General features: G+C 45.5%; 2 protein-coding genes across 2 annotated transcripts; both read left to right on the forward strand.

Moving 5' to 3' along the window:
- The first annotated feature begins 333 nt into the window (after nucleotides 1-333).
- PPM1G (protein phosphatase, Mg2+/Mn2+ dependent 1G) lies at nucleotides 334-20,022 on the forward strand. Its single transcript, XM_052648520.1, has 10 exons — nucleotides 334-612; nucleotides 14,474-14,543; nucleotides 15,006-15,091; nucleotides 15,433-15,565; nucleotides 16,275-16,690; nucleotides 17,269-17,400; nucleotides 17,740-17,974; nucleotides 18,344-18,473; nucleotides 19,007-19,109; nucleotides 19,413-20,022. The coding sequence occupies exons 1-10, from the start codon at nucleotides 493-495 to the stop codon at nucleotides 19,614-19,616; spliced, it is 1,629 nt and encodes a 542-aa protein (XP_052504480.1). The 5' UTR covers nucleotides 334-492; the 3' UTR covers nucleotides 19,617-20,022.
- Nucleotides 20,023-20,694: 672 nt separating this feature from the next.
- ZNF513 (zinc finger protein 513) lies at nucleotides 20,695-23,982 on the forward strand. Its single transcript, XM_052648851.1, is given in 5 exon segments — nucleotides 20,695-20,799; nucleotides 21,042-21,203; nucleotides 22,168-22,755; nucleotides 22,845-23,599; nucleotides 23,602-23,982. Coding segments are annotated over 5 exon segments (1,602 nt in total). The 5' UTR covers nucleotides 20,695-20,744; the 3' UTR covers nucleotides 23,644-23,982.
- Nucleotides 23,983-24,008: the final 26 nt, after the last annotated feature.

Below are 24,008 nucleotides of genomic sequence, written 5' to 3' on the forward strand. Positions count from 1 at the left end.
CCGGAAGTGCCCAGCTCCACACAAAAGAGCCTCAGACAAAACGCGAGAGGCCAGGCTAAGAGAGCGGAGGCGGGGGACAGAAGGGAACAGTTAGTGAAAGGTACTAGCTAGGAGCAACCTACCAGGCCGCCCCAGGCGGGCCGCGGCCGTTGGTGGGCGTGACTACGCCAATCTCGCGGGAGCGGCGGTTGGGCGGGCCGTTGTCCCCGCGGGCGGGGCGAGTTGCTAAGGAAATGACTGCCCGCAGCGCCGCGCCGCGCCGCGCCGCGCCGGCTGGGCGGGGTCTGAAGCGGCGCCGTTTCCGCTTCCGCTCCCTCTCTGCTCCCGTCCCGTTACCGCCTCCTGGCCCGCCTCGCGCCTTTCACCGGCACCTTGCGTCGGTCGTGCAATTTAGCTAGTTCTTGCCACGCGCGCACCCGGGGCTCCGGCTCCGGCGCCGGCACGGGTCGCGCTTCGTTCGCCTGCCCCTGAGGCCGCCGGTCAGCCGCCGCTATGGGTGCCTACCTCTCTCAGCCCAACACGGTGAAGTGCTCTGGAGACGGGGTCGGCGCCTCGCGCCTGCCGTTGCCCTACGGCTTCTCCGCCATGCAAGGCTGGCGCGTCTCCATGGAGGTGAGGCGGGAGGGGCCCATGGGCTGGCGGCTGCAGGGCGGGAACCCGACGGAGAAAGGGAGCGGGGGATGGGGTCATCCCCGGAGGAGGGTCCTAAACGAGAGGCTGTGGCCGCAGCGGCAGTTTGTGAGGCGACAGCGAGAGCGGGGCCGTGGCCGAGAGCGACCTGCTGGGGCTAGGGGACCGTGTGACGGTGGCCAGCTTGGCGGCGAGCGCTCAGCCATGTGGGGAGAGGCACCTTCCGCCAACTGACCGACCTCCCCGTGCCTTCGCGCCATCCTCTCGTGCCAGCCCAGCTTTCCAGGCTCGTAAACGGTGTGAGGTTTAGTGTAGGAGTAAAGAAAAAAGGGACTATTTATCCATTGACTTTTGCTCGGGAGAGGCGGATAGATGTGAATGACTGTACTTTAAGAAAAAATGTGGTATGAGAGCTCTTTCTGGGCGAGGAGTTTGACAGTGAAAGGAAGCCAGGCAAATAGTCTGTTTCAAATTCATATTACCTAGTTGCCTGGTTCTGGGCACCACATGTTAATTTCAGAGGCTTGACTTGACCTCTAAGAATTGTCACTCGTTTTTTTCCTCAGGGCCTTTCCTAGTCTTTGGAAAACTTTAATTGTGTCAGTCATTCTAATTTCTTTTAAAATTATGCCTAATTATTTTTTTCTTACTGAGACTACCTCTACAACTTAGTAGTTGTCATTTGCCTGTGCTTGTTGTAATTTATAATTTCCTTGATTTTCTATAAAAAAACTTTAATCTTAATCTACAGAAAACTTATCCTTTTATAGAAAATTGCACTGTTGATAAAATGGAAAATTCTGGATTAAAAGGAATAGTGTTGGGCAAATGGATATGAAACTACAAAGGAGAATAGAGAAAACTGTGGTAGGAGGGAAAGGGAGAAAGACATGTGTAAGACCTGTTTTTGTGAAGAGTATTGTGAGGTCTAGGCAGAGGAGCCAGGGAAATGCTCTAATTACGTCTGGGATGGAGGGTTTATCCACTTAAACTAGGTGGGCTTCAGGTAGCAGGCAAATACTGTCTCCCTTGGGAATTTCTTCAAATCCCTCGCTCCTCCCTGCGGTTAGCTCTGGAATGACAGTATAAACTTAAATGGTTTGTTCTCAGACTCAAATTTTATACCTCTAGCAGACTTTATCATCTCACCAAGTTTGGCTCCCAAATTTTACAACTTGGAAATTGAGGCCCAAAGAGATTAGGATAGCTGTGCCTTGGTGGAAAGAATCTGTAGGATAGAAATTGTTTGACACACTGTTCTCATCTGTATCAACCTAAAATGAAGCATTTATGTTTCTCTATGGTGCACTGTATGGAGCTTACCAATTCATTTGGGTGCTTGGAAAAAAGCAATTATCTGGCTGGTGGAAATATCTTGATGGAGCTTTGAAGGGAAAGGCTTAATGTCAGTCTTGTTTTTGCATTAGTTGGTAATTGGAGGTTCCAGTTCTATGGCATTTTCTGTTAATATTGTAAGATTTGAGGTGTCTGTCTCAGAATAAGGCTTTTCCTTTGAGTTTCTCATTCCGTATTTTCCTCTCTTCCTCTCTGCTGTGGTTTTTTTCTACTTCTCTGATATTCTTTCTGGTTTTCTTCATGAATTGAGTTGCTTGGATATTCAATTTTCCAAGTCATTTGTCCAGTGATTCTGTACTGTTTGCTTCTCTGTAGGGCATTTCCTTTTATTTTTGGTTTCTCCTCTGGTAATTGGAATATAAGTGTTTCATGAGAAGCTGTTTGGTTTGTAGAAATCTTGCTAGACTATTCCTTAAATCCTAATCTTCCTCCTGAGAGATAACCACTTAGGGTTTTAAAATCTTGTTATACTATTTCTGAATTTCCCTTTGTTTGAATAGTTAAATATACCTAATCAGATCCTCTTGAAGTCCTGTTTGGGCTCGTGTTGTGCTGCATCCATAACATTTGCTTCTGGCTTTGTTTCCTTTCTCCCTAAAGTATAATAGTTTCTTTGCTATGGCAAGAAAAGAACTTTGACTTCAACCTCTTGAGTGAAGAGCTACCTCTTAGCTTTACAGAAAGTATACTCCTGTTCCTCTTAACCTTTGGGGCTTAATTCCGCCAGTTTATTAATTCTATCAACCTTATTTGCTTAGTCCTAATGATTTAGTTGAGGTGAGTTTATCATAACGGCACACATAATAAAGGTTACTGAAATCCTGATTGATGCATAGATTCAGCCTTAGAGAGTACTGTTTATCCCTTCTCTTGAGGCAAGATGGGAACTACCAGTAGCTGGCATTTTATACTTTCTGCCCCTCTCTAGCCCCTCTTGCTGTGGAACCAGGGTGTTTTGAGGAGGGGTAATCAGATTACTACAGTTGATGTTCCCTTCTCTTCCACCTTCTCGATTTGGAGGGACCCTTAAGCTGGTGGTGGTGGTGGTGGTGGTGGTGGTGGTGGTTCAGTCGCGTCCAGCTCTTTTCGACTGCATGAATGCAGTGCTCCAGGCTTCCCTGTCCTTCATCATCTCCTGGAGTTTGCTCAAACTTATGTCCATTGAGTCGGTGATGCCATGTAACCGTCTCATCATCTGTCATCTCCTTCTCTCCTGTCTTCAATCTTTCCCAGCATCAGAATCTTTTCCAGTGAGTTGGCTGTTCGCATCAGGTTGCCAAAATATTGGACCATCAGCTTCAGTATCAGTCCTTCCAGTGAATATTCAGGGTTGATTTCCTTTAGGATTGACTGTTTTGATCTTGCTGTCCAGAGGACTCTCAGGAGCCTTCTCCAGCACCATGGTTCGAAAGCATCAATTCTTTGGCACAAAGCCTTTTTTATTGTCTAGCTCTCACATCTGTACATGACTACTGGAAAAATCATAGCTTTGACTATACGGACCTTTGTGGCAAAGTAATATCTCTGCTTTTTAATATACTGTCTAGGTTTGTCATTGGTTTCTTCCAAGGAGCAAGCGTCTTTTAATTTCATGGGTGCAGTCACCATCCACAGTGATTTTGGAGCCCAAGAAAACAAAGTCTGTCACTGTCTTCATTATTTCCCCATCTATTTGCCATGAAGTGACTGGACCGGATGCCATGATCTTAGTTTTTTGAATGTTGAGTTTTTGTTTTTTTTTAATTCTACCACTTTATTGCTACCAACCCATCTCCCTCCACCCTCGCGCATGCATGTTCAGTCATGTAACCCTATGGATCGTAGCCCGCCAGGCTCCTCTGTCCATTGAATTTTCCAGGCAAGAATACTGGGACTGGGTTACCATTTCCTTCTCCAGGGTGAATGTTGTGTTTTAAGCCAGCTTTTTCACACTCTTCTTTTACCTTCATCAAGAGGGTCTTTAATTCCTCTTTGCTTTCTGCTATAAGGGTGGTGTCATCTGCATATCTGAGGTTATTGATATTACCCTCTGCAGCCTTGATTCCAGCTTGTATTTTGGGAGTTAACAGGTATGTTGTGGAAGGGTGCCTGAGAAATATTTATGGAAAGGCTCTTGAGTTTCCGGTGTCAAAGAGACTAGGGTAATTTTAGTTTTTGGTTATCAGGGTCTCTGAAGTGACGAGATTGTTTCCAGTTAGGAAGTGAAGATATATATTTTTATAGATACATACTGTGCATGTGTATATTATAAACACTTACATTTACCCCCTTTTAAAGGCAGCATCAATACATAACATATAATTTTCAGTTGGATAGCTGTTGCCATATAGAAGCTGGCTTATTAATGGTCAGAATGGGTCATCTAGAATTGAATGTACATAAGGTTGAGCAGAAAGTTCTTAAGCTACATGCATGACAGTTTCAATCATATTAATAGGGGGAATATAAAGTGAAATATCACAGGCATGCTGTGGGGTTCCACTGGAGAGCAGGCATCTGAAGCTGAGGAGCATTTATTGTTTGATCCTCAGATTAGCGTCTCATCTCTGTGACTTAAAGCACTTTTTACTTATTGAACCAGATCAGAATTCCTTTGTCTAGGACGTGGTTAAGCAACTTTCATGGAAGGGCATTCTTTTCATTTGATCAGCATGTAGTACCTTTTCTTCACAATTCAAAGATAGTATGAAATGATATCAAATGTATGCCCTTGAGTACAGAGAAGTTGTTTCCTACTCTTCCTTTATAAGTTTTCAAACAGTTGTAAGTTACAGTCAATGTATTTTTCAAGATTTCAAGACTATTTTACATAAATTATTTCTATTGCCTAGTCCTCTAGCAGTTAAAACTACTCTCAACCCCTGATCACCCTCTATTGGGTTATCTACTCAGAATTGTAGAGCTTGAATTTGAGTGTAGAAATAAGATCAGATTGGTAGTTCTTGTCATTATTAGCTGTCATTAAATTTGTGCTGTCTGGAAGCACAGATCTTTCGAACTGAACTAATAGCATCTCTGATGCTTAATGACACATTGTCATCTCAGTACCAATTACAGTGGAGTTTTCTGTTTCCCTCTAGATCTAGTTCAAAGATGGAGTATATCAGCTTTAATCATGTGTAGTCCTTGAAAATGTATATTCAGGTTCTTTTTAAACAACTTTATTGTGCCATGTCCATTTAAAGTATACATTTCAAGGGTCATCCAGGTTGTACATGAATCAATCACTACTTCATTCCTTTTGGCTGAATCATCTTCCATTGTATGCACATTTTGTTTATCTATTCATCAGTAGATGGACGTTGGGAATTTCATATTTTGACTTTTTTGAATAATGATGCTATGAACAATCATGTTCAAACTTTTGTGTGGAAATAGTCACCATGCTTATTTAACTTATATGCAGAGTACATCATAAGAAACATCCAGCTGGGCTGGATGAAGCACAAGCTGGAATCAAGATTCCCGGGAGAAATATCAATAACCTCAGATATGCAGATGACACCACCCTTATGGTAGAAAGTGAAGAGGCGCTAAAAATATTTCTTTTGAGTGTATACCTAGGAGTTGAATTGCTGGGTCATATAGTAACTCCCATGTTTAACATTTTGAGAAACTGCCTAACTATTTTCCAAAGTGGTGGTTCTGTTTACATTTCTACCAGCAGTATAAGAGGGTGTCAGTTTCTCTACCTCCTCCTTATACCTGTTGCCCTTTTTTCCCCTGATTATAGCCATTCTTATGCATGTGAAATGATACTCCATTGTGATTTTGATTATATTTCTGTGATGGCTAATGATGTTTGACATCTTTCCTTGAGCTTATTGGCCATTTAGGTATTCTTGGAGAAATGTCTATTCATATCCTTTGTCTTTTTTTTTTTTTTTTTGCCATGCTTAGTGGCATGCGGGCATTCAGGATCTTAGTTCCCTGACCAGGTATCAAACCTGCGCCCCCTGGAAGCATGCAGAGTCTTAACCACTGGACCACCAAGGAAGCCCCTGTTGGTGGCCTTTTAGGCACCGGAGTTTTAAATTTTGATGAAGTCCATTTAGGTGATCCATTTGGAGTTAATTTTTGTGTATGGTGTAAAGAAGGGGTCCAACTTCATACTTATGCATCTGGATATGTGTTTGTCCCAGCATCATTTATTTAGGATCCTATTCTTTTCCCTCTTTGAATTATCTTGGCATCATTTTTTCAGTTCAGTTCAGTTCAGTCTCTCAGTCGTGTCCGACTCTTTGTGACCCCATGAATTGCAGCACGCCAGGCTTCCCTGTCCATCACCAACTCCCGGAGTTTACTCAAACTCATGTCCATCGAGTCGGTGATGCCATCCAGCCATCTCATCCTCGGTCGTCCCCTTCTCCTCCTGCCCCCAATCCCTCCCAGCATCAGGGTCTTTTCAAATGAGTCAACTCTTCACATCTGGTGGCCAAAGTATTGGAGTTTCAGCTTTAGTATCAGTGCTTCCAGTGAAACCCAGGACTGATCTCCTTCAGAATGGATTGGTTGGATCTCCTTGCAGTCCAAGGGACTCTCAAGAGTCTTCTCCAACACCACAGTTCAAAAGCATCAATTCTTCGGCACTCACCTTTCTTTCAGTCCAACTCTCACATCCATACATGACCACTGGAAAAACCATAGCCTTGACTAGTCGGACCTTTGTTGGCAAAGTAATGTCTCTGCTTTTGAATATGCTATCTAAATTGGTCATAACTTTCCTTCCAAGGAGTAAGCATCTTTTAATTTTATGGCTGCAGTCACCATCTGCAGTGATTTTGAAGCCCAGAAAAATAAAGTCTGACACTGTTTCCACTGTTTCCCCATCTATTTCTCATGAAGTGATGGGACCAGATGCCATGATCTTTGTTTTCTGAATGTTGAGCTTTAAGCCAACTTTTTCACTCTCCTCTTTCACTTTCATCAAGAGGCTTTTTAGCTCCTCTTCACTTTCTGCCATAAGGGTGGTGTCATCTGCATATCTGAGGTTATTGATATTTCTCCCGGGAATCTTGATTCCAGCTTGTGCTTCATCCAGCTGGATGTTTCTTATGATGTACTCTGCATATAAGTTAAATAAGCAGGGTGACAATATACAGCCTTGATGTACTCCTTTTCCTATTGGAACCAGTCTGTTGTTCCACGTCCAGTTCTAACTGTTACTTCCTGACCTGCATATAGGTTTCTCAAGAGGCACAGTTGACTATAAATATAAGGGTTTATTTCTGGACTAATCATTCCATTCCATTGATCTGTGTACCACACTGTCTTGGTTACTATAGCTACTTTTTTTTCATTTTTTCTTTTTGAGTCCCTCTTATATGAACTTTAGGATCAGTTTGTCAGTTTCACTGCAAAAGGTACCAGGGATTTTGATAGGGCTTATTCTGAATTTGTAGATCAGTTAATGAGTATTGCTATATAAAGAGCCTCTTGATGAAAGTGAAAGAGGAGAGTGAAAAAGCTGGCTTAAAACTCAACATTCAAAAAACTTAAGATCTTGACATCTGGTCCCATCACTTCATAGCAAATAGATGGGGAAACAATGGAAACAGAGACAGACTTTATTTTCTTGGGCTCCAAAATCACTGCAGATGGTGATTGCAGCCATGAAATTATAAAACGCTTGCTCTTTGGAAGAAAAACTGTGACAAACCCAGACAGCATATTAAAAACCAGAGACATAACTTTACTGGCAAAAGTCTGTGTAGTCAAAGCTGTGATTTTTCCAGGCGTCATGTATGGGTGTGAGAGTTGGAGCATAAAGAAGGTTGAGTGCCAAAGAATTGATGCTTTTGAACTGTGGTGTTGGAGAAGACTCTTGAGAGTCCCTTGGACTGCAAGGAGATCCAACCAGTGAATCTTAAAGGAAGTCAGTGTGGAATATTCATTGGAAGGACTGATGTTGAAGCTGAAGCTCCAATACTTTGGCCACCGGATGCAAAGAACTGACTCATGAGTAAAGACCCTCATGCTGGGAAAGATTGAAGGCAGGAGGAGAAGGGGATGACAGAGGACGAGATAGTTGGATGGCATCACCAACTCAATGGACATGAGTTTGAGCAAGCTCTGGGAGTTGGTGATGGACAGGGAAGCACAGTGCATTGGGTTGCAAAGAGTTGGATACGACTAAGTGACTGAACTATCTTAATGATATTAAACCTATAGTTTTCTTGTGATGTCTGTCTGGTTTTGGTATCAGAATAATATTGGCCTCATAGAATGAGTTGGGAAGTGTTATCTCCTTTATTTTGGAAGAGTTTGTGAAGAATTCATACTAATTTTTTAAATATTTGGTAGAGCCCACTGGTGATGCCATCTGAGCATAGCCTTTTGGTAGGAAGTGTGTTTGTCTGGTAAAATACACATAACATAAAATTTGCCATCTTAACCATTTAGAACGTACAGATCAGTAGTGTTAAGTAAATTCACTTTGTTATGCAACCAATCTCCAGAACTCTTTTCATCTTGCAAAACTGAAACTGTACCCACTGAACTACTCCCCATCCCCCTCCCACCCCGTACCCAGCCCCTAGCAACCACTCCTCTTCTACTTTCTGTCTATGAATTTGACTGCTCTGGATACCAAAGTACTGGCTGGCTTATTTCACTTAGCATCATATCCTCAAGGTTCATCCATGTTGTAGCATGTGTCAGAATTTCCTTTTTAAAGCTGCATGATATTCCTTGGCCCATATATACCACATTTTTAAAATTCATTCATCTCCTGGTGAACACGTGAGTTTGTCTACTTTTGGGCTATTGTGAACAAAGCTGCTATGAACATAGGTGTGTCAGTACCTCTTTGAGACCCTAATGGGAAGATTAAGATCAGGTTGTCTGGAAAAGGCTCACAGTGGATTAGCTGTGTCCTCACCAGGCAAAGGACTCCGCTGGTGTCTCTTACTATAAGAGTACTAATCTCATTCATGAGAGCTCCTTCCTCATGACTTAATTGCCTCTCAAAGTCGGCACCTCTCCATACCATCACATTGGCAATGAAGTTTCAATATATGAATGTTGGGGGGACATAAAACATTCAGTCTGTAACACAGTGGTAATATGTGCATATGATTTTTACAATCAGACAGTAATACATGACTTTTAAAAATGTAGTTCTCTTTCCAACCACTTTGAAAATTTTTTCCTTGAGTTGCAAAGATTTAGATAAATTTAAGTATCAGAAATCTAAATGGTTGATCCAGTAACAAAGGAGCTTTCATGGATGTATTTGTAACCTCAGGAATAATAAAGTGAAAGTGAAAATTGCTCAGTCGTGTCTGACTCTATGCAACCATGTGGATCGTAGGCTGCCAGGCTCCTCTGTCCATGGAATTCTCCAGGCAGTTCTGCTGGAGTGGGTAACCATTCCCTTCTCCAGGGGATCTTTCCAACCCAGGGATCAAACCCAGCTCTCCTACATGCAGGTGGATTCTTTACTGTCTGAGCCAGTAGGGAAGCCCACAGGAAAGGTAAGCAGTTTATTAATAACAGATCCATTGTTTGTCTAGATGGTCAGAGGGGCTGTGTGATACATGATCTAATAAGGCAAGACCTGAGAGTCCTGATTCAGGTGACCTGTGTATTCTACATCATTTCTTTCAGATCATCTCAGTTAATGTGTTAGGACACATCTCTAGGTTTAGAATAGTAAATAAAGGAGGAGTTATCCCTAAGATATTTGTAAAACAGCCTGGTTTCATGCTGTTTTGGACCTACGACACTTTTTCCCTATGGAATTTGGATAACGATGTAAGATAATATATGCTGAATGCCAAAGTATTGGTACAAACAGTCAATATTAAGAGAGTTCAGAACGGGAATGATCACAGAACATTGGTGTGATCTTTTGGAGGTGGTGAGACTAACTGGACCTTTAGGAAACAGTATAAATGGTAACAAATGGGGAGGAGAAAAATGAGAGAAGGAAAAATATTAGAAGAGATAGGAGGAAAGATTGAGGTAGGCATGCTTACTATGCTAGGGTAGAGTGTTCTCGTATCAAGAGTGCTAAGAGTAGTTTCTTTTGGGGAATGGTATGAGTTAAAGAGACTATAGGTTATGGAGATGGATAGAAATGATTATTGAGTGCCTTTAATTGCCAGTAAGTTGTATGGAATTAATCTAATGCAGTAGGGTTCACTGAAGGGCCTGACAGTAAAACGTCATATTAGGGAGATTAATCTGGCAGCTGGATGTATGTGGGCTGGATTACAGGAGATAGAGAGTAGAGAGACAGGAGAGGAGTTAAAATATTGAGTAAAGTAATCCAGGATCATAGTTATGAGGGGGCAGTTAGCAGAACTCAGTGATAGATGCTGATAAATGAAAGTCAGGGAGGACTGATGACTAGGTGTTGCCTAGGAGAGTTAAGATTCCATCCACAGGAATAAGACATGTAGGAGAAGCTGTGATTGTTGTTGTTGTTGTTGTTGTTGTTGGGGGCAGTGACTGCTAAGTTCCTGTTTACATATGTTAAGTTTGAGGTGGAGAAGGGACATCCTGTGGAAACAGACAGTTGGAGGTATAGAATTACAGTTCTTCACAGAACCCAAGAGAACTTTTGAGAAAGCTGACATGGTTTGCACTATTTAATTTCATACAGTGGTTGGGGAGAATGAAGCCTGCAAAATGGCTGTTTGGGTTGCTGTTATGGTTATTGCCTGTCGCTGACTTATGATCATGAGGGAGAAGGGTTTGTGTTTGAGAGGAAATGTTAATCTAGAAAGAGAAGAAATACTGCTTCTGAGGAAGACGTGAAGGAGAGGTTAGACACTGCTATGGAGAAATTAGAAATCTTCCTAGGGAAGTTGAGGTATATCTTGAAATAAGACCTCAATCTAAGTAAAGTAAGAGGTTAGCTCATCTGCTAAGTAATTGTTTTGTCGCTAAGTCCTGTCTGATTCTTTGCCACCCCATGGGCTGTATCCCACCCACCAGGCTCTTCTCTCCGTGGAATTTCCTGGGCAAGAATACTGGAGTGGGTTGCCATTTCCTTCTCCAGAGGACCTTCGCCACCCAGAGATCAAACCTGTGTCTCCTGCATTGGCAGGCAGATTCTTTACTGCTGAGCCACCAGGGAAGCCTTTTTTTCTGCTAAGAATGAACAGAAAATACCCTTGAGAACTTGAGTAGTGTGGAAAAGGTTTGTGACTAACTGTGGTTCATATATTTAAGAGTCAGTGCAGAATAGAAAAAAAAATTCTAAATGGAAGTAGTCACTGCAGTCAACATGATTTCATGACATTTTTATGACTAGCAATATTTAGTGGCTTAGATTCAAGGGTAAAGAAAGCAGTTGGTCGGGTTATACAAGGATGGATGAGTTTTTCTAGATTGCTAAGAGACAGTGTTGAAATGCTTAGCTCTGACTCGGAAAGGGACAGAAAGGCAAGGGTAAAGGTAGGGAGGCTATGGTTGAAGATATAAGGGGGGAATTGAAGTGCTTAGAGAAGGTAGAACAGTTCCAAGTGACATAGATCCAAAGCCTTACCAAAAAGTGGAGGAGAACAAACCTCAAGGCAGGAAGTGAATCTTTATTGTGGGCATTCCTGTTTGAGAAAAAGGATAGAGAAGACAAATGTGAACTGGGTATGACATTCAGAGCAGAATACATGTATATACTTACGTACTACATCCCAGTTTCCAAAGAATTTCTACTCATTTTACATCATCCTCATGATTGTCCTGTGAGAATATGAATAATGCAGATACTCTCATTCCATATTATAGAAATAATTATTACCCAAATCTCACCTTCCACTATTTGGTATGCGATCTTACAGATTTCTTACATACAGATAATTTATGTTTTGTTTATCACTTAATATGTTGTGAAATCATTTCTAAACACATATTCATCATTTCTAACAACTGCATATATTCCGTTGGAGAGATGTACTGTTTGTGATCTATTCATGGAAATTTAGATGATTATAATTTTTTTATTGTAAGTAATGCTATAATGAGCATTCTTTGTATCTTTTTATCCTTCCTTTAGTACTTATAAATCTAGAAGTCAAATTTCTAGATCAAAAGACATGCACATTTTAATACATATTACCAAATTGCCTTCAGGAAAACTGCTAACTTATATTCCTGTTGATCAGAGTATGAGAATGTGTTTTTATCTTCACTCTTATTACTACTGGATACTGTTAATCTTTTTCATCACTCTAATTTGCACAAAAAGATAATTCCTTGTTTTTTTAAATGTCCATTTGATTACTGTAGAGGGTAATGATTTTTCCAGTGTTCACTGATGGCTAGATCTGCTTCAAAATCACATGATCTTGTGAAGAGCGATGAGAAGTCAGATTTTTTAAATAGAGGTGTGGGTTCAAAAGAGACAATACAGCTGTGATTTAGAGTGGTGTTGCAGGACAGAGAAAGACCAGTTGATTCTCTTGTCCACTGGGAAGTAGTAGACAGGAAGAGTGCTAAACTCCTCTACCAAAAAGGTGCAATTAAAAGACATTTAATTTACTTTTGAAAAGCTAAACATTCCCATGGTTCCCTCTTGCTCCCATTCATCTGTTTGCACCCTCATGCAGTTTATTAGTTTTCTGTGTGTCCTTGTAGTATTAAAGTATGAGAAGACAGATGTCTATTCCTGTACTCTCTCTTACACAAAAAGCGGCTTACTAAATAAATATGTTATTATATGCTTTGCTTGCTTTATTTAACAAAATATCTTGGAGATTGTCCATGGATTTTTTTTTTTTTTTTAAGGAAAGCAGAATTTGTGGGTCTCTAGTATTCACTGACATGATTTTAATTTACTGTTACTTCAATGTGTACAAACATAGACCTGGACATAAATTCCATGCCAACAAACCAAACTGCAAAATCAACAGAACTAAAATCAACATTAATGTGACATAGCTAGTTTGCTGAAACTAATCAGACACAGCACATCTTGGCACATAATGGATACTCAGATATTTGAATGAATGAATGAACGAATGAATGAATGAATTCTGAGGCATGTTAAAGGCTGAGAACCACCGTAGAGACGATCATAAAAGGCAAGAAAGATGTTGGTGAAAGGAGAGGAGGGGGCAGTATGATAAACCCTGGCTTAGAGGGATGGTAGGTCAGCATGGCTGGTGGTAGAGTCATTGGTAAAGTGGGGGAGAGGAGGAAGATGACTTTGGTGTGGAGTTCTCTGCATCTCAGGGATGAGGCTAAGAGGCAGTTGTGTCGATGACCACACAGGCCATCAAAGGCCTTCTGAGGATCCCCATTAGCTTCTGGGGGCCTTTCTCCTGGAGACAGAGGGAAATAAAAGAGTCCCTCCTTTTCCTTTGCCTGTCTTAAAACCCTAAGTTTAATTTTCCAGCGGACTTGTATAATGACAGCATAGTCTTATTTTAGGAACAGCAGAACTGATACACTCAGATTTCCTCTATCAATATAATTTTAAAAATGTAAATACTAAATACTTGAAAGACAAAGTAGAACTATTAACTTTACTAATTAATCAGAATAAATAGTTACATCCTTTTTGTCTGTAGAGAATATACCTATAAGACCATTGCAAATTTCTTTTCAGATGTGCTATGCCTTCAGAATTAAATGGTGTCTCAGTTCCAGCTGGGGGTGGGAGGTGGGACAACTCTTTGTGACCCCATGGACTATAGCCCTCCATGCTCCTCTGTCCATGGGATTATCTAGGCAAGAATACTGGAGTGGGTTGCCATTTCCTTCTCCACGGGATCTTCCCGACGCAGGGATCTAACCCACGTCTGCTTCATCAGCAGGCGGATTCTTTACCACTGAGCCACCTGGGAAGTGGCTGATTTAATTGTAAATTCCAGTTAACAAGTACTGCATTCAGTGTAGTTTAATAATTATTTGTTGGAAAGATCTTCTTTTGTAACTGTATCCTCCACCTAGCCTGGTGGGGTAGTCTGTTTTGATGGTGCTTTTCTGGGGGTGGGGGGTGGGGAAGGGATACTTCCACTCAGGCTGTCTTAGGATTCTCCTAGAAATTTTGCAGGTCGCTTTGTCACTTTTTGCTGTCCTCCCTAACATTTTCTTCTTGAAGTTCACTGATTCATAGAATGGGTCTGGAAGTGACTTTAAAGATCCTTTATTCTGGTTCTTCCCATAGCTGCCACAAATCCAAAAGGGTCAGGTCTAGAGTTCCAGCAGCCAAACATTCTGCCATCTGGACTGAGATCTCCTAGGCTGAGGCTGCTAGACTGCAGAGGTAGTGGCCTGATTCATCTCTTCCCTTCTTCCCTCCCGTCTTCCTTTCCTTTTGCTCTCTCCCTGCCTTCCTTCCTTTCTCCCCGCTTCCTTTCTCCCACCCTTGTACTGTTCTTATCATCCCATCTTCCTTTCTTATTACTAGGCCATGTAGGTCAGCCACGGAAGGGTTTAGTGAGATTAAGATGTGAAGGCAATCCTTCTGACCTGAGATGCACAAGGAAGAATATCCTTTGACCTTAAGAAATGCTAATTATGCTCTTTTTCGTAGGATGCTCACAACTGTATTCCTGAGCTGGACAGTGAGACAGCCATGTTTTCTGTCTATGATGGACATGGAGGTAACTTTAGCAGATCATATTGGTAAATTCTGGGAACCCCAATTCCAGGTCCTTTGTTCTTTTATTTCCCAGAGTTCTGGTCCTCAGATACCATTTCCTGCCTAGTGCTGTTTTTCTCTATTCTGCCATTCGTTTTTCCCAGTAGGATATTTGATTTGTTCTTAATCTCACCAGGCCTTGTTTTAATACAAGAAGCCTTCCCCTATATTAACATTTGTCTCTTTTTCACTGAAAACTAAGTATACAGGTGAGAAAACACATGGGCAGTATTAACATAGCCCCGAGAGAGGTGATGGTAAAATCCGTTTTCTTGGTCAGAACATCCTAAAACATTGTTCAGATAGGTTTCAGATGTGCTAAGATATTCATCTCCTTAAGCTTTGGGATTCACTGGTGTGTTGATATTGTATCACTTTCTGTGTGTGCAAAGCTGTGCTCTGGGTGACTTTACCTTTCTTCTAGGAGAGGAAGTTGCCTTGTACTGTGCCAAATATCTTCCTGATATCATCAAAGATCAGAAGGCCTACAAAGAAGGCAAGCTACAGAAGGTCTGTCTTCCCACACTGTTCGTTCTCCATTTCTACAGACTTTCTCTTTTTCTTCCTCACCTCCCCCCGGCCCCAATCCTTGGCTTTTTTGATTGCCACCTAGCTGCTGCTTACTATATTTCTTAATTCTTTACCTAAAATGAGCTTATTCCCACTTGGTCCTTTTTAGAGTGTCTTATTGATTCCCAAGTCTCTGAACTGTTTGTCTCTGAGTTATCTCACAGCTTGGTGGATCACTCTGATTTGCATCCCATCCTTGTGCCCAGGATTGTGTATAGGCAATTCATTTTGTACCTGCAGTTTTTCCTACACTTGCTTTATACTATTTTGCTTATATTTAGGCTTTGGAAGATGCCTTCTTGGCTATTGATGCCAAACTAACCACTGAGGAAGTCATTAAGGAGCTGGCACAGATTGCAGGGCGACCCACTGAAGATGAGGATGAAAAAGAAAAAGTTGCTGATGAAGATGATGGTGAGTGTGGCACCTTTTGTTTGAGAGGAAATAGGCATATTAAAGAACTATTCTTTAATATACATATAAATTATGTGTCAACTCTGAGAGAAAATGGCTTCCTTGAGACCTGGGAAATCCCCTGTACGTTAAAGAATCCCCTGTACGTTAAAGAATCCCCTGTACTACATGAACAGGAGAGAGGATTAACCTTTGTTGAGTCCATAGTGTTTTAGTTGTAAGAACTTTAGTATACATTATCTTTTGTCATTGTAATGGGGTCTTTTGGGTTCCTTTCGATGTTTATGTGATCTTTTCTTTTAAGATTGGAACTGCTGTTAGCTATACCAGCCAGTCATTAAGCCTGGGCCCTAGGCCTGGACTGGCATTGTGGACTTCCTGGGTCCTCAGTCAGAATAGGGTTTCCAGCTTACCCATAAAACATGAGAGGTGATAGGCGACACATACAGTGACTAGTATTCCTTTGACTAAGAAGGGAGTGAAACACAAAGACCAAAGGAAATATCTGGAGGCTGATGTTGCTTGAGGAAAAGGAAGCAAAGGGCTGTTTTTCTGTTTTCTGAGTTGTGATAAGAGACAGGAGCTACTCGAGAAGGGGAGGTGGTGGGCAAGTAAGTCGGAAGTCAGGTCACAAGGGCCATGGAGGTAGTAAGGGACTGCTTCCCGGAGGAGTCTGGCATGGGGCGCTGATGTAGCATCTCCCCTGCAGTGGACAATGAGGAGGCTGCACTGCTGCATGAAGAGGCTACCATGACTATTGAAGAGCTGCTGACACGCTACGGGCAGAACTGTCACAAGGGTGCTCCCCACAGCAAATCTGGAGCTGGGACAGGCGAGGAACCAGGGTCCCAGGGCCTCAATGGGGAGGCAGGACCCGAGGACCCATCTAGGGATACTTCTGCAGAGGAAAATGGCCCCACAGCCAAGGCTCACACAGGCCTTTCCTCCAACTCGGAATGTGGGACTGAGGCAGGCCAAGGTGGGGAGCCTGGCACTCCCACTGGTGAGGCTGGGCCTTCCTGCTCTTCAGCCTCCGACAAGCTGCCTCGAGTTGCTAAGTCCAAGTTCTTTGAGGACAGTGAGGATGAGTCAGATGAGGCGGAGGAGGAAGAGGAAGACAGCGAGGTAAGGGCCCATGGGGTCAGACAGATGCTGAAGTTGTAGAGAGGGCCTGGTTGATCGCGGTGCATAATTGCTTTCTACTCTTTTCTGTCTCCTATTTTGACAGCATCCCGCAAATATAGTTTAAGCTTTTAAAAAATTCATTATCTCTGCTAACACAGGTACCATTAGCGCCCTCTTACCTTTTCTTTTGTTGACATTGTAACAAATAGATTTAGTTCTAGCCTTTCAGAATCTGTCTCCTAGAGAGATAACAAGATGGTGTTCCTTTTGGATAGTTGGGTGTTTTTTTTTGGGCAGCTTATTCTCTGGTCATGTTGCTGGAAGGTGCATTTGGCTAGCAGCCCTGGCCTTCCCCAGGGTTTCCTGCTAGTGACCACTGAACCTAGTTCAGGAAACCAGTATATCCATGCTAGCCCTCTCTCCCTTCTGCCACATTTTTCCATCAGGATCTTACATATATGCATCTACTATGTTTTGAGAATCTGTGTTCAGTAAAGGCCTCTTGGTTCTGAGTGCGTTAGGGGGAGGGGCAAGGGGGTCACCCCAGCCTCAGTAGCCTGGGGTCGTCCCTCTGGCAGGAATGCAGTGAGGAAGAAGATGGCTACAGCAGTGAAGAGGCAGAGAATGAGGAAGACGATGATACAGAGGAGGCTGAAGAGGATGATGAAGAGGAAGAGATGATGGTGCCTGGGATGGAAGGCAAAGAGGAGGTGTGTGGGGAAAGGGTGGGCAGTGAATCTGAGAAAGCCAAGAGGCTAGGTGTGGTGAATTCTCTGACTGTGATTTTGGGAGAAGGGTCCCCTTTCTGTCTTCGCATTGAAGTCAGTGGTCATGGGGGGATTTACTCTACTATAAGGGGAACTAGGTCTTTTGGGTAGAATTGTCTCACAGAAGGGGGCGAGCATGCTGTAGTTTCTGCAAAGATTAAATCTGTGCTCCTTCTGTCTGTTAAAGCCCTCTTGGTGGTCTTTGGGAGAGGAGAAAATATAGGAGAATGATGAGAACTCTTATCCAGGAGCTCCCATGATGCTCCCTTTCTTCCTTTTAAGCCTGGCTCTGACAGTGGTACAACAGCAGTGGTGGCTCTGATACGAGGGAAGCAGTTGATTGTAGCCAATGCAGGAGACTCCCGCTGTGTGGTGTCTGAGGCCGGCAAAGCTTTAGACATGTCCTATGACCACAAACCGGAGGATGAAGTGGAGCTAGCACGCATCAAGAATGCTGGGGGCAAGGTTACCATGGATGGGCGAGTCAACGGTGGCCTCAACCTCTCCAGAGCCATTGGTAAGTGCCAAGAAACTATGGGAAAGACTTCTGGGGTCTTGTTCTCTGTTCTAGTCGCCTATAGCAAACTTTAATCTTCAGAGCCCTTTTATTTTTCAAACTACTTTTGTATCTACTACCTCTGTCCCTTAAACATCTCTGTGAAATAGGTAAGATAGGTATTGAAAAAGACAGGTTAGTGACTGACCTAAAGTTCAGCAACCTAAAGACAGGGCTGAAACCAGAAAAATTAAAACTCACTTCATCCCACTAGATAATAGAACTTGTAAAGAATAGAAATGAATGGCAGGGTTTGACTGGCCTCAAAACACAAATCTGTGGGAGGTGCTCAGACTACTTACTCATCAACCAACCATTCCTTTACTTCAGGAGACCACTTTTACAAGAGAAACAAGAACTTGCCACCAGAGGAACAGATGATTTCGGCCCTTCCTGACATCAAGGTGCTGACTCTCACAGACGATCATGAGTTTATGGTCATTGCCTGTGATGGCATATGGTGAGCACTGACAGAACACCCTAAAATTCCCTTTTTCCCCTGCAGTGTTACTTCTCATGTGGGGCTCTGAGCTTCTTTATCTTCTTACTAATGACTATAGTCAGCCCCTTTTTTCAGGTTGCTCTAAGATTAGGGCCTATATAGGCAATTTGGTGTCAAGATCCCCAAGCAGAAGGCAGAGCTGACAGCAGTTTCTGTGGGTGTTTACATTGGCCTGGGGCATCTGTCAGGCTTCCCAGGTGGCGCAGTGGTCAAGAATATACCTGTCAGTGCAGGAGACAGGTTCAGTCCCTTGTTTGGGAAGATCCTCCTGGAAGAGATATTGGCAACCCACTCTAGTATTCTTGCCTGGAGAATGCCATGGACAGAGGAGCCTGGTGGGTCCATAAGAGTTGGGCACACTTGAGCAGCTGAGCATGCACACATGGGGCGTTTGTCACCGATTCTATCCATATTCTTCTACTCTGTCCATATTCTTCTACTCTGCCTTGGTGGGACTAAAAAAGATTCTTTACTGTTGTTTATGACCCCAGGAATGTGATGAGCAGCCAGGAAGTTATAGACTTTATTCAGTCGAAGATCAGCCAGCGTGATGAAAATGGGGAGCTTCGGTTACTGTCATCCATTGTGGAAGAAGTAAGTCCAAGGATGGAAGAGGGTGTTTGGTTTGTGTATCCAAAATTTTCTCTTTTAGCCTAAGTTAAAATCAGAGCCTGGGAATATCACTATTTACTGACATACTAAACTCTGACTAGAAAGATCCACTTCCCTCGTTTCCCTGACTTAAACCTTATGGACTAGCTTATAGCCTGTTTTGTGGCACCTGTTGCCTGTTCCCTTCCTTCTGCCACCTTGTCTCAGCAAGGCCAGCCCTCTAAGATTTTAGGTTCCCAGAAAGTTTTCAAACCCTGCAGCTGAGCTGCCCGTTCCCTTTTGTAGCTGCTGGATCAATGCCTGGCACCAGACACTTCTGGGGACGGTACAGGGTGTGACAACATGACCTGCATCATCATTTGCTTCAAGCCCCGAAACACAGCAGCGCCTCAGCCAGAGAGTGGCAAGCGGAAACTGGAGGAGGTGCTGTCTACTGAGGGGGCTGAAGAAAATGGCAACAGTGACAAGAAGAAGGCCAAGCGGGACTAGCGGTTGTCAAGATCTCTGCCCACCTAGACTGTTTTCTGAGCCCTCCAGACTGAGACTGAGTTTTGTCTTTTTCCTTTAGCCTTAGCAGTGGTTATCAGGTGTGCAGGGAGAGCTGGGTGGCTTGGCTCAGCCCATTCCAAAGAGGGCTCTCCCTCCACACAGCAGCCTGGGAGCCTCTGCTGTCCTCCCCAGCCTCCTCCTTGCTCCTTGGGGCTCATCACCGGTTCTGTGCCTGTGCTCTGTTGTGTTGGAGGGAAGGACTGGTGGTTCTGGTTTTTACTCTGTGAACTTTATTTAAGGACATTCTTTTTTATTGGCGGCTCCATGGCCCTTAGCCGCTTGCACCTGCTCTCTGTTGTACACTTTCAATCAACTTTTTCAGACTAAAGGCCAAAACCTAATCGTGCTCATGGTGTCCTTTTTTTCTCTACTGCCATCTTCACTCACCCAGGGTGCCCTGGCTGCGTACTTAATTTCCACCAGAGTAGCATCTACGTAGTCCTTTTCCTGCGCGCGCGCGGTTGTTTGTGTGTATGTGTGCTCGCGCCTGCCTGCCTGTAGTGTAAGCTGGGGAGAAGGGGCCTGGGTATTGTAACTCCCTGAGCTGCTGACAGGCTAGCCTGCCGTCGCGGCTCATTCTCACTGCCTCCCTAGAGTTAGGAATGATTTCCTTGTTCCTCCTGCATGGAGTCAAAGGCTGGTAGACTCAAAACCTAGGGGTAGGGTTCGACCTGTCCTCCTTACCGGCCAGGTTCCACCTGACTCCTGATTGGCTCTTCCGCTTGCTTTCGTCACAATCACTTCCTGGTCACCGTGTGGACGCTTTAGCTGCTGCTACTTTTCACGGACTACGCGTCCCGTGTGGCTCTGCGGCAGCGGAAGCGGAAGCGAGTACGGAGGTACCAGCTGGTGTCCGTAGGGGGGTAGGGGGCTCCATGAATGGACGCGGCGGCGGCGGCGGGAGCGGCCTGAGCTGGGCGCCGGGGCCAGGGCCGGGGGCTGCCCGGGGCCCGCGCCGCTGTATGGGGGCTGCCTGCGGGCCCTGAGAGGAAGGGCGGGCGGGCCGAATTGGGAGGGCGGGGCCGGGCGGCCGCAGGCCGGAGGCGCGTCGGGCTGGAGCCGGTCACGATGCCCCGAAGGAAGCAAAGCCACCCGCAGCCCGTGAAATGCGAGGGGGTCAAAGGTCAGGGGTCAGGGGCCGTGAGGTGGGGAGGAGCGGGGGTGGGGTCAGTGGCGAGGGTTCGGGTCTGGGTGGAGGGCGACTCCTGAGGGATGGGGTGGGCGATCTGGACTCCTAGCTTCCCATCAAGGTACCCGAGAGGGTCTGCGAGTGCGGGAAGTACGGTCTGTGAGGGTTGGCTCCCCGGGTGCGGATGATGGGCTCGGTTCCTGAGGGAGAATCTACAAGCCCCCTCCCCTCTTCAGTGGATACCGAAGACTCCCTCGACGAAGGACCCGGGGCCCTGGTATTGGAGAGTGATTTGCTACTAGGCCAGGATCTGGAGTTTGAAGAAGAGGAGGAAGAGGAAGAGGAGGAAGGTGACCGCAACAGCGACCAGCTCATGGGCTTCGAGAGAGACTCTGAAGGTGGGTTTGGGGGCACTTAAGGAAGTGGCCACTGGAATCTCAGCCTTTAGAAGGCGGGTTAGGTTTAGTGCTTGTGAGCAAAACATGCTTTCCTGCCAGTGCGACTGGTTTAGTGTAAGTTTAGATTTGAGCTAGATTTCATTTGTCTGATGGTCCTTCACTTTGCTGAGGTGAAGTTTTGGGGCCTGGTTCAAAGATGTTATGAATAGTACAGTGGAGGAATCACAAAAAGCAACTGATTACAAGTAAATGCCCTTTTAATAACCTTGTCTTGCTCCCTAGCCCATTCATTCATTAAGAGTTTCAGAGGTTTAGGGAAGCAACCTCATTCATGCTGGTACTTATAACTCCATTTCACCTGCAACATAAACTCCTTTTGTACTGAGGTTTCAACCTCTACCCTCAAATATCCTTCACAGTCTTCCCTGTGATCTTAGCATCACCCCATCCTAAGTTGCTGCACTACCTATCCACTTAATGCCAATTCTGGAAGTTGCTTTTGAAAGTCATTGAAGGAATCCACATAAAACGGATTCCACCCTTTAGGCTTAGAAGTAGCATTACATGCATCACTTTTGCTTCTTCTCTCCAAATTTAGCCTCTTGAGGTAGTATGAAGCTGATTATAAATTAAAAACAGTCCTCACTGGTGGATGAATTAGAAAAACGTCTCAGGCCTCTGCCTTGTGTATTTTTGCTTTCTTATCCCAAGAATTACATAATTGTTGATTGATTTCAATCGGTGGTCCACTGTGAACCACACATTTTTTTCCATTTCGTGGACCGATGTACAACTCTTGTCATCATTGGGTTAGTCCAGGCTCAGAGGTAGCTAATTCATGTTGACTATTTAGGGTCACTGAATTGAAGGGTGGAGCCCAGCAAGTGGTGAGGCTACAAGTGAGGAGGGAGTTTTGAGTCTGGTTCTGCTGTGTTGATGTCTCTTCTCCTGTCTGTCTCACCAGGAGACTCTCTGGGGGCCAGGCCTGGGCTTCCCTACGGGCTGAGCGACGACGAGTCTGGGGGCGGCCGCGCACTAAGTGCAGAGAGTGAAGTTGAGGAGCCAGCCAGGGGTCCAGGGGAGGCCAGGGGTGAGAGGCCAGGCCCAGCCTGCCAGCTGTGTGGGGGGCCCACAGGTGAGGGGCCGTGTTGTGGGGCAGGAGGACCGGGTGGGGGGCCCCCGCTGCCCCCACGGCTACTGTACTCATGCCGCCTCTGCGCCTTCGTGTCCCACTACTCGAGCCACCTGAAGCGGCACATGCAGACACACAGCGGGGAGAAGCCGTTCCGCTGTGGCCGCTGCCCCTACGCCTCAGCCCAGCTCGTCAACCTGACACGACACACCCGCACCCACACTGGCGAGAAGCCCTACCGCTGTCCCCACTGCCCCTTTGCCTGCAGCAGCCTGGGCAACCTGAGGCGGCATCAGCGCACCCATGCAGGGCCCCCCACTCCTCCCTGCCCGACCTGTGGCTTCCGCTGCTGTGCTCCACGTCCTGCCCGGCCTCCCAGTCCCACAGAGCAGGAGGGGACAGTGCCTCGGCGACCCGAAGGTAAAAAGCCAGGACTAAAGAACCTGGGACATGGGTGGGTGGCCTTAGGGGTACCTGCATTCATAGCCCAGGTCTCATTGTCCCCACAGATGCCCTGCTGCTTCCAGATCTGAGCCTCCATGTGTCACCAGGTGGTGCCAGCTTCCTGCCGGACTGTGGGCAGCTGCGGGGTGAAGGGGAAGGCCTGTGTGGGACTGGGTCAGAACCACTGCCAGAGCTGCTGTTCCCTTGGACCTGCCGGAACTGTGGGCAAGAGCTGGAGGAGGGGGAGGGCAGTCGGCTGGGAGCAGGCACGTGTGGGCGCTGCATGCGAGGAGAAACTGGAAGTGGTGCCAGTGGGGGACCCCAGGGCCCCAGTGACAAAGGCTTCGCCTGCAGCCTCTGCCCCTTTGCCACTCATTATCCCAACCACTTGGCTCGGCACATGAAGACGCACAGTGGTGAGAAGCCCTTCCGCTGTGCCCGTTGTCCCTACGCCTCTGCTCACCTGGACAACCTGAAACGGCACCAGCGTGTCCACACAGGAGAGAAACCCTACAAGTGCCCCCTCTGCCCCTATGCCTGTGGTAACCTGGCCAACCTCAAACGTCATGGTCGGATCCACTCTGGGGACAAACCTTTTCGGTGTAGCCTTTGCAACTACAGCTGCAATCAGAGTATGAACCTCAAACGCCACATGCTGCGGCACACAGGCGAGAAGCCCTTCCGCTGTGCCACCTGCGCCTATACCACAGGCCACTGGGACAACTACAAGCGCCACCAAAAGGTGCATGGCCATGGTGGGGCAGGAGGGCCTGGCCTCTCTGCTTCTGAGGGCTGGGCCCCACCTCACAGTCCTCCCCCTGTTTTGAGCTCTCGGGGCCCGACAGCCCTGGGTGCCACCAGTAGCCGAGCTCTCCATACAGACTCACCCTGAACTAGGTCCTTCTGTCCCAGGGCTCCATGCAGTAGTCCTGACCCTCCTGTGTTTTATACAGACGGACCAGAAGCCACCTTCTCCTTCCTCCCCCGCTGGCCAGGGGGCTCCACACTGACTCACCTAGGCACTGTTTGGACCAGCCCAAACCCCATGGGCAGGGGACCTATATGGACCAGGGGGCCTTGCCTTGACTGATGCACTTCATAAGCTCAGTGAGAAGGGCCCTGTATTCATCTCCACTGCTCCCAGGGGCAGTGGAGGAACTGGCTGGGGGACTGTCCAGCCTCACACCTGTTTATTTAACTTATTTCAGTGCTTTATAATAAAGGAAACA

This window comes from Budorcas taxicolor, chromosome 11, assembly GCF_023091745.1.
Source record: "Budorcas taxicolor isolate Tak-1 chromosome 11, Takin1.1, whole genome shotgun sequence".
In the NCBI taxonomy this organism is placed as follows: domain Eukaryota; kingdom Metazoa; phylum Chordata; class Mammalia; order Artiodactyla; family Bovidae; genus Budorcas; species Budorcas taxicolor.